At 36.3% G+C, this 11271-nt stretch overlaps 1 protein-coding gene and 1 long non-coding RNA gene across 2 annotated transcripts; one reads left to right on the forward strand and one right to left on the reverse strand.

Annotated features, from left to right (window-relative positions):
• Positions 1-1104: 1104 nt before the first annotated feature.
• LOC133866936 (zinc transporter 4, chloroplastic) lies at positions 1105-3255 on the forward strand. The gene is made up of 4 exons (XM_062303602.1): positions 1105-1385; positions 1462-1519; positions 1816-2549; positions 2668-3255. Exons 1-4 carry the CDS (start codon positions 1371-1373, stop codon positions 3121-3123), a joined length of 1263 nt encoding a protein of 420 aa, XP_062159586.1. The 5' UTR covers positions 1105-1370; the 3' UTR covers positions 3124-3255.
• Positions 3256-5091: 1836 nt separating this feature from the next.
• Positions 5092-8335, reverse strand: LOC133867229 (uncharacterized). The gene is made up of 3 exons (XR_009900011.1): positions 7908-8335; positions 7348-7437; positions 5092-5351 (listed from the first exon to the last, which is right to left on the reverse strand). It is a non-coding gene; the product is annotated as an uncharacterized LOC133867229 (long non-coding RNA).
• Between the last annotated feature and the right edge of the window lie 2936 nt (positions 8336-11271).

Raw genomic sequence — 11271 nt, forward strand, 5'->3', positions numbered from 1 at the left:
TTATACAATTGTGATAAAATGATCATTTCTCAAATATATATAAAGAAGTGTTATGCTGTTGTAGTAAAACTAGCATTTCTCATATATATATATATATATATATATATATATATATATATATATATAGTCTATTTTTGGTCATTTTGTGTTCCCAACGCTACTATTTCATCTCATTCTTTTTGGGAAAATGCTTCTTGCACAACAATCATGCACAATAATTACACAACTCTATTCACATGGGATGGAGCCCATGTGAGTGAGACCTACCACATGAGTCTTTTTGTAGCATAAAATTATTAGATCTATCATGTTAAAAAAAATAAATAAATAAAGTCCCAAAACATAAAAATGAGATGAAATAGTAGCGTTCCTCTTTTCTTAAATAACGTTTTTTTTTTTTTTAGTAATGATTCACTACGGCCCAAAGATACAATTTTTCACCATATTGTTTATGTTGTAAGGTGGTTCACCACCTTATTTTATTTTTAAAATTCAAAAAATTGTAGAGACCACCTTATCACATACTCAATGTAGTAAAAAGTGGTATTTATAGGTGGTAGTGATAAGTAATATTTCTTGCACAACTCTCATATAACTTTTGTACAACTCTAACTATTTTTTTGTAATGATCAATCATTGGATTTCTTTTCGTACATATGAACCATAAATATTTAATAATTGATCTTAAAAAAAAATATTAAAATTATGTAAAATTATGCAAAAAAAATAATAATAATAATAATAATTTAACTTAGTGGTGAATCATTACTCTTTCTTTTTATGACATAGAAACGTGTGTTCCCAAGTGTCTTTTTCGAGAGCAGATAAAATATATATATATATATATATATATATATATATATATATATGTAGCCTATTTTTGGTCATTTTACGTAAGCCATCAGAGTTAGTTGGTCCAAAAGGATGTTACTATTTCACAGTACTTTCAAAGTAAAACATTAATTACTTACCGTCCAAAACAAGTAGTGCGCAAAATGGAAACGAAAATAAATTTAAAAGAATTAACACAAAAGGAAAAAGTGTCGACACTATCGCGCTCATTCCCTTACAAAAAGTTGAAAGTCAAGCTGCGACTTCCTGTGTTGCCCTCCGCCTTTCCTCAAACTATGTCGACACTGTGTTTTAATTATGTCCCAACATTCTCTCTCTCTCTCTCGGACATATTCCTTCGTCGGCATCGACACGGAACTCGATGAAGGTTCTCAAATGCCACGGTGCTCCCATGTGCGCAGGACGAATATCACTCCACCCATTCTCGGACAGATCACATCTCCGGGCTCTTTTTGGTGCATAAATTCGATATTCGCGTCCATTGGAAGCCTCTCTCGGCTTTCCAATCCGCTCTTTCCATGTTATCCATTGAGGTTCGTTCTTCGACACCCTTTTCCTTCTTCTCTCATTGGGAATTTATTAATGATGATCCTGATCCTGCCTTTCTAGGATCTCTGGCCGCTGTTTATCTTTGAAGATTTCAGAACAAAAGCTCGGGTTTTCTCAGGTAATTTTCAAAAATCAATGCCCCACCTATTGGTTTCCGTACGTGTAATACAAATTGAATTCAATTGGGCCAAATTGGTCGATTCAGGGTGGCCTTGCAAAATTCAGACTTCTTTCAATTATCTGTTTTTCTTGTGCAATCCGTGAAAAGTTTTCTTTTTCCGGCGGCCGATTTCATGTCATTTTGTACATTTTCCCAGCAACCAAACAATTTTCATCCATAGCTGACAGGAATTGGTTTGTTTTGGGAAGTATCTAAAATCTGGGAATTCTTTGTTTTTTTTTGGACCAATAAAGACTCAATCCACAAGACAATCTTGGAATCCATGGCCAACGCGAGCTGCGGAGGGAGCGAGTTAGAGACGTGCCGAGACGAGTCGGCCGCGCTCGACCTCAAACTCGTCGCCATCGCGTCGATCCTAATCGCCGGCGTCGTCGGAATCGCCATCCCCCTCGTCGGAAAGAACCGCCGCTTCCTCCGCACCGACAGCAACATCTTCTTCGCCGCCAAGGCCTTCGCCGCCGGCGTCATCCTCGCCACCGGGTTCGTCCACATGCTCTCGGACGGGTCGAACGCCCTCTCGGACCCGTGCCTGCCCGAGTACCCGTGGTCCAAGTTTCCCTTCTCCGGGTTCTTCGCCATGATGGCCTCCCTCTTGACCCTCCTCGTAGACTTCGTGGGGACCCAGTATTACGAGCGCAAACAGGGCCTGGCCCGGGCGAGCGAGGAGAGGGTCCGGGTCAGTTCTGCGGAAGCGGGTCTGGAGCCCGAGATTTTGCCGGTTGCGGATGATAAGGAGTGGAATGGGAAAGTGTTTGGGGAAGAGGAGGGCGGTGGAATGCACATTGTTGGGATGCATGCGCACGCGGCGCACCATAGACATAGTCACCCGCATGGCCAGGACGCATGTGACGGGCACGTGAGAGATCTCTCTCCGGGGCATGGGCACGGGCACGGGCACGAGCATTCTCACGGGTTTGAAGATGGTGATGGCGAGGATGGTGGCGTTCGGCACGTCGTCGTTTCGCAGGTGATTTTGTCTCTCTTAGTGTTATTAATTACTATTGACTGTTGAGTTTTACAGTGTTCTTTTTTTTTTTTTTTTTGGTAAAAAAGAGTGTAAAAAAGTTTTTATTGTTTGTGGGCAGATTTTGGAACTGGGGATTGTATCACATTCAGTAATAATCGGGCTATCACTGGGAGTTTCACAAAGCCCGTGCACAATAAGACCCTTAATTGCAGCATTATCATTCCATCAGTTCTTCGAAGGATTTGCCCTTGGAGGCTGCATCTCCCAAGCCCAGTTCAAGAATCTTTCAGCGACGATGATGGCGTGTTTTTTCGCCATAACAACCCCAGCGGGGATTGGGTTTGGGATTGGCATCTCTTCCTTCTACAACCCCAACAGTCCGGGTGCTCTGGCTACTGAAGGAATCTTGGATTCCATCTCGGCTGGAATTTTGGTGTACATGGCTTTGGTGGACCTGATTGCTGCTGATTTTCTGAGTAAGAGGATGAGCTGCAACTTTAGACTACAAGTAGTTTCTTATTGCATGCTTTTCCTTGGGGCTGGACTCATGTCTTCACTGGCAATCTGGGCTTGATTCTCGATGCTCTGGTATTTAACTTTGTGTCTTTCTTTGGGCCAATGCTCCAAAAATTCTTTTTTTTTGGTTTCTTTTGGGAGGGATAGGGAAGGTGGAAAAGTGAAAACAAAAGAAATGAGATTTCTAGTCTTTAGCTTCTCATCAAATATATATCATTTGGTAATTGTTAGAAATACAATCCGGCTGAGTTAACTCTTGAGTGCCTTATGAGGACCAAGCCTTGACTTTGTTCAAGGTAGATTGGGCCGGAATTTTGTTAGTTCTTTTAGAATTGGAAACTCATAATTTCCTCCTAGGTTACTATTTTACCTTTCACTTTGGCATTACTTTTTTAGATTTAGGTTTATTGTTGGGGAGCTCATCCCTCTCCTTTTATGTTTGTAACCCATCTTGTTGAATGAAATTCGTACTTAAAAAAAAAAGTTCTTGAGTGCCCAGCTACAGGAGAGATGCTCACAGTTTAAGAGAGCACTCAAGACAAACATAAAGAGAGAGAGAGAAAGAGAAGACTTGAAAATGTTTATTGGCTTTTTCGTTTGACTTGTATTTTGGGCTCACCATCTAATCCAGGCACTATGCTTGGCGCTGGCCTTATTAGCCAGTAATAGTAACACCCAATGAAAGCCATACATTATGCTTGGCTTTGATGGGGCTTTATTAGTCATCAAAGCCAAGCATAATATCTCGTTTTGGATTAGGATAGATTTTCAAATTACCTAATTTAGGTGCGTCTAAAAACACTTGGAAAATGCCTCATATTAAAAATTGTAGTATGTTATCGAGGCAGTCAAAAAGAATTTGTTTTTTAAGATGCTTCATTTTCACTTTTAAATAGACATTTCTTCTTCATAAAATCAAAGTATAATTTTTTGCTCAAATTTTTTTTACGATATAGAGATAAAGAACCTAATGAAAATATACTCAATTTATAATTGTAACATGTCACATTTTCAAAAGGTGAAATTTTCCAAGCGTTTTGATGTCTAGAAACCGCCAAAATTACGTAATTTAAGAATCTATAATTTTTTTGAAATTATAGATTATCCTAATCTGCTAGCTTTTGACATATTAGTCACGGCTGCCCACTATGGGTGCCTGCCATTTACTACATCTTCCACTTGCACATATGGGGCCCGACTTAGCCATGCATCTCTCTCTATTTGTTTGCAATCATGTTCATAATGATAAATAGACTGTCTCACCACTGAGCATAACCATAGAAAGGGTTGGGAGTAGTATACCAAATATTGTGAATGCCAGCATAACAACATCCTTGTAAATGTCTCATTATACCCTGAATCATATGGTGACGTCAAATTAAGTATCTTTAATACATTTCGAGTCCAATATCTCATAGCAACCTCTACACAAACATAAGTACCCACAACTATCACTACAAAAATACAGGCATTTTGTGACGCTTTTTAAACGTCACTATTCACACAAAAAAAAAAAAGCGTAGCTAATACGTTGGTGCCATTTATTCAACGCTTGCTAAGCGTTGTGGGTTACAGGTCTGGAGTTTTTTTTAACGACCCTTATTCAATAAGCGTCATAAATTTATGACGCTTCTTCAGTAAACGTCATAAATATATTTTTAACGACACTTCTTCTGTAAGCGTCATAAATGACAAATAATGTCCCTTTTTTTTAAAGGACGCATTTTTTTGGTGACGCTTACACAGTAAACGTCATTATTTTGTGACAGTTACTGTTTAAAGGATGTTAAAATTTTATGACGTTTTCTGTGTAAGTGTCACAAAATTATGTCATTTACCCAGTAAACGTCATAAACATTCCACAAACTAAATTTTTTAAAAAAATAAAAAATAAAAATAAAATTGGTTATTATATGAAATTTCCCCCTTTTTAAAAATTTGTTTTCACCTCATAAAACATTTGCAAAATAACTTGGTCAAAAACAAAATCATATGAACAAAATACTATCATTAGATTGCTAACAAATACCTTCAAACAATGTTTCAACTAATCCAAAACAAAACCATATATACACAATTTTATATACGCTATTGAAAAAACCATTGTTTCAAAATAAACAAACATCTAAAAGCAATGTACATATATATGGTACCATTGCTTCAATTCCTTAATTACAAAAATAAAAAAACCTACAAAAAGACCAAAATATCATATTGTTTCGCTTGACGTCCTGTTGTATATCAACCTTGTTCTACACCAATGAAATTCAACAGCTGCTCTAAATCCTACAGTCAGAGGAAAAAAAAAATGTTAGGGTCATCCATATAGTAGTCAAATAAATCAATACTAGTCAAAACAATATATGTTAAGTGAAAACAATATTCAAAAGCACTTAAAATTAACTAGAATCTTACCTAATGATACAAACATGAAACACCAAAGTGAGTTTTAAAGCTTAACTGAACTATAGGAACTCACTACGTATACAGAGTCTCAAAAAATTACAGGCGAAGTGTAAGGTTTGTTGCTCTCTAAGTTGATAAGAACACAAACGAAATAGAAGTTACTATGAAGACGTTTATGAATAAGTGCTTCTGATATTGCAGAAACTAGGAAATTACACATCGATCTCCCAAAACTACAAAAACAACCATAACTAGCAAATATAGAAACACATGATACTTGAGCGCCCAAATATTTGGTTGGACAGGGCCATTCTTTAGGGGTAAAATTTAAACTTTTGTTTTTTGGAGCAAGCTTATTAGGTAAAAATGAAGCACAATCAGTACGACACTTGAAATAAAATCTATATGAAAATTAAAAGGACATGCCGATCAAAACAGAGAACTGATTTTGTTCTCTCTCTTGCACCCAAAACAAAGCATTGGTTAGTTTTTATCTTTTCTAACTTGGATAGTATTAGTAATTTAGCAAATAATTTTTTTCAACCCATACTCGATAGTTCAATGCACAACATAAGTAGAAAAGGAACCGTCTTCAACAAGTTGTATTCTGTCAAACAATAATTTCAGATATTCTTCACATATTCTATGAATCCTTCTAGTTAGGTCACTTTGGTGACTACCAAACCATTTCATAATATAGATTTCAATTCAAATTAATAACACCGCAAAGCAAATGGTCATAATATGCCTTTAACATTGATTATAGAAATATTAATGTATCTAATCAATAAGAAAATAACATTTAAAATAAAATGAAACGATCAATGTTTTAAAGACAAAATATTTATTGCCAAAACATTATCTCGATCATTTAAAGTAGCATTAAATTTTGCAAATAACAAGTATGTTTATGTAAAAGTTTTAACATCTGCAATTGTTCGTTAGGGTCCGTTTGGGTTTGCGATTTCAAAAAGTGCGATTTAAAATAACGATTTTAAAATGTGCGATTTGAAAAAAGTGATTTTTAAAAACGCAGTTAAGCGTTTGGCAAAATCACAGTTTAGCCTTTAAAATCGCGAATTTACCTTTTAAAATTCTGCGTTTTCAAAAAAGCACTATCTTATCTGTGATTTGAAAAAGTAGATTTTCTGTGTTTTCAAATCGCAATTTTTAAAAACGCAGTTCCCAAACGATCTATGTTCTGCGATTTGGTTTAAAATCGCACTTATTGTCTACGAAATCGCAATCCCAAACGCACCCTTAGTTACTATAAAAGATCTTCATAAACTGTGCATATTAATACACAAGAATTTGTCATATGCAAAATTTAACTATACGTAAGAATTTTTGTTAAAAGACAAAATCTTGTCATAAACTAAATACACAATATTTAAATTTTAAAAATAATTTCAGATATTCTTCACATATTCTAATACTTAAGGTTAACCACAAACCGAACAATAATGTGCAGAACAATGCATGGAAGTTCTCTTCATAATTATGCTAGGTAGTATAATCCTACTGAGCCAGATTACGGAACAGGAACATTTGGTAAACTGGACAAATAGTTTGAATAGAATCCCCACTAAATTTAAGATCTATATTGAGAATACTAGTTAATCCATTTCACCCAATATTGATTCTAACTTTCTAACAAAGCCTATGACTGAGTATATTCTTATATCTATTCCAGGGAACCAAAAATAATTAAAAAAAAGGGAGAAAACGGAAACAAAGGTTCAACACCCCTTTTTCCATGCAAGCTAGATCAAGAATAGATAATGCACTCTCACTCCCCTTGAACGAGAATTTCCACACAAGTCATCCAAACCATTTTTCATGTAAATTGAAATGCGGTTAGCCCAACAAGACATACCTCAAGAGCTTTAGCATAAGAGTTTATAAAAAGCTGAGACTTTCCGGCTATTGTGCGAGCATGCTGCCTCAAATATCGACTTATCTCCATCTGCCACCCAAAAAACATCATTTTGAATCCCCAAAAAAGAAAGAACCATAATTTCATTTACCACTACAGAGTACAATAGAGCAGAACCCAATAAAACAAAACACAGTTCTCACTTAGACATTTCATCAAACATATGATAGGCAAATTTTTCTATGGGGTTTTCTCAAGACAATTTGACAAATTAATCTAATTTTTTGTACATATCCACGCTCTGAGAATACAATAGAGCAACTTTTTCACAATTTGCAATAGAGAAAATTACAAAGAAAAGCACAATTACAACCCAAAAATTCAAAAACCCAAAAGCCTGTAAACCAAATACACACAAAAACAAACTCTTGTAACTCGAACCTACAACAGAAACAACAACAAAAAACTCAAAATCCAAACCATATCATCCCCACAAAAGGCTAACCAAACACAATCTGACGGACCAAAACCAGAAATTAGAGTTCGAAAGCTATATTTACCGGAAGATTGGTTCGATTGCAGAACGCTAAATCGATCGTCCTGATTTGGTTTTCAGAATTGGGGATTTTGAGACCGAGAGAAGTAAGGGCTCGCCTATTATAGGGTCGGCGTGGTTGAGATGGAAGAGATCGAGTACTGAAAGATCAGACGATCGATCCTTGTGAAGAGAGAGAGAGAGAGAGAGAGAGAGAGAGAGAGAGAGATTGTGAACGTAGATGGAGGAGTCTTTTTCCTTTCTAAAGAAGTATCAGTCCATCAGAGCATTGCTATAGAGTGATTATCAAAGAGAGGGAGATTGTGCTGAAACGTGGGAAATGGGAAAGCAAGGCGGGAGTACTTCAAAATATTTCGTTTGTGTCGTTTCTATTTAAAAACGACGTGAATAAAACCAGGGTGTTTATTCGCGTCGCTTCGACAAACAAAAATGACGTAAATTATTCGCGTCTCTTTTAAAGGGACGCGAATTCAAGTCATTTTTTTTTGTAAGGGACAGGAATTCGCGTCCTTTTTTAGAAAAGACGGAAATTATTCACGTCGTTTATTGTAAAAGATAGGAAATCACGTCCGTTTTTTTAAAAGGGACGTAAATTCACATCGTTTTTAAGAAAAGACGTGAATAATTCATGTCATTTCTGGTAAAAAAACGTTGTAATTTACTAAGTTCACGTCATTTATAAAAAAAAAACTTTGCGTCCTTTATCTATAAAGGATGCAAAAATTACGTCATTTTTAAATAAATGACACCAAATCATAAATTAATGTCACTTGTCGCAAACGACACCAAAAAAAAGTCACAAAATGCCAGTTTTTTTTTGTAGTGTATGTTGCAAAATCCAAGCAGTACAACCTGCCGACAGTGAGTATAAACACAATATAGATGTGTTACCAAATTTTCTTCCATTCTCACTCATGCTAGTCAACTTCAGTCCAATCACTTCCTTAGCAATTCCCCTTTAGACGTTATCATACACGGTCATGGGTAAGATACTAAAACCTCAAATTTGTGAGATGGTCAAAGGGCATAAATAAGGTCATTAACGATGGCATATGGGACTCACACAATGAGAAAGTAGGGATTGATCTACTCACCTCTATCATCAGTTGAATAAATACATGTAGTATGAAATACATGCTACAATGGAGTTTTCTTTTTAAAAGAGTGTATGTCTAAATTTAATACATCATACAAATCTTAGTCTAGTCGTTGCCCAAACACCTACCCCGAGTCCTTCATTTGCTCGTCATCTCAGGCACCAAACTAACGTCTCATGTATAACTTATTACACACTACATAGATTCTGGGCTATCCGTGCACAATAAATAAGATACATAAAACAAAATACAAACTTAAAACCCAATCTAAGCATATAAAACCAAAAAACTAGGCTTGGTTGAAATTTTAGAAGTTTGAGCTTGTTCTCTTAAACCATAAGCAAACTCATTAACTCATGACGTACATTGAAATTTGAAAATTCAAAACAATCACTCAAATATTGCACTTTTTTTTTTTTTTTTTCTTCTGAACAGATAGTATGTGCTACCATATATTGCTAAAAAAAGCCCGAAGGCAATACAGAGAATAGAGAACCAGGACACCCTACACTCTAAGCTAGAGTTAAACTCTGACTTGAAACAGCTGCCTAAACAATACTCAAGAATTACAGGAACACCGTTTGAGCCACTAAACATTTAAGCACACTATAACACAGAAAAGATGGCCGATCTAGCTACCCAGGCCAACAAATAATCCAGTAACATTTGGGTATTACATAGACAGACTGTGGAAATAGATCCCAGAATATACAAAACATAACAGAAAACACCCAAACAACAGAGCTACCGTCGGGGAGGAATTCCATCGCCAGAAAGACGGCGCGTGGAGGCCACGCGCCATTCCCGAAAACATCCTTGCAAAAACCGGCCACCAAACAGCACCGAACACGACCTGGAAGGCAGAACGTGGCCCACATGCATGGCCCAAGGAGGAAACCTCCTTGTCGAGTGCAAGTCACACGCCGCGCAAGGAGGTCCGACACGGCCGTGGTTGGCGGCGACTGAACCGGAAGAAGTCTGGGAACCTAGTAGAGGGGCACGTGTCGTATAGAAATCGGCAACAAGTTGTAAATCTATCTAGGAACACCGGAGACGCTAGAGGAAAATCTTTCCAAAAGACACCTCTTGATGAGCTTTTCTGCTATAAAACAAATAAGGAAAAAACAAAGAAATAAAACCAAAGAAAAGCTCCATAGTCCCAGAGGACTAGGAGGAGATCAGCTCTACTGGAAACAAAGCCAGGGAGAACAAAACTCCCCTGGATCATCCAGGAGAGAAAACAAAACCTCCACAGCCAGAAGGGCTAGGAGGAAAAAGCACCATGGAGGAGGGAGGCTCCTCCTTCACAGAAAAAACTAAGGCCTCTCTCCCTCGAAGAAAATTCTCGAGAGCTTCTCTCTCTTTTACTTTGAACTTTAACAAGAGGCCCACACAAATATTGCACATTGAATAGACCACAAACACAATGGAATCTGAATCATAAAATCCATTCTCATTCACATTAGAATTTTAAGAAATGTCAAGATTACATCCTGTAGCATCAGCAGGTTCAGCACATTGTTTTGACATTTCATAAACAACATCCCAAATTGTTTGTAACTACACAAAACTAAATCTCATAAAATTGTGGGAAAATTACAATTTAGCCCTCCTAAATTATCACCCGTTTTGCAATTAGCTCCACAAACTGTTGACACTTCGACTCCGGCCCCCAAATTACCAAAACGTTTGAAAAATGCCAAATTTAGCAAAATATGCTCATAATACCCCTGTCACGTGTCATTTTTCAATTAAAAAAATAAAAAATAAAAAACTAAACTAAAAAAAAACTTTTTTTTTTTAAGAAAAGGAAAATGCTTGGGAAGGGGGTGGCTCGCTGCCCAACCCCTTCCCTTCCATTTATATATATATATAGTTTAGTTTTTTAATTTTTTAATTGAAAAATGACACGTGACAGGAGTATTATGGGCATATTTCGTCAAAATAGGTATTTTTTAAACGTTTTGATAGTTTGGGGGGCAGAGTCGAAGTATTGGCAGTTTGTAGGGCTAGTTGCAAAACCGATAATAATTTAGGAGGTTAAACTGTAATTTTTCCTAAAAATATTAATCAGAAAACAAATTTATCATCAACAAAAACCTTATTTGTTTTTCTTCGTATTTTTAACTTCACTCTTTTTGTTTAAAACCTTGTAAAATTGTTTATGTAGCATTAACGAGATTAATGCTATGTAAGTAGCTTTGCACATAAGTTCGAAAAAAACAATTTTATTAAAAAAAATTAAAATTTTAAAAAATAAAAACAGAAAAA

The sequence above is a fragment of the Alnus glutinosa genome, chromosome 4 (assembly GCF_958979055.1).
Source record: "Alnus glutinosa chromosome 4, dhAlnGlut1.1, whole genome shotgun sequence".
Classification (NCBI taxonomy): domain Eukaryota; kingdom Viridiplantae; phylum Streptophyta; class Magnoliopsida; order Fagales; family Betulaceae; genus Alnus; species Alnus glutinosa.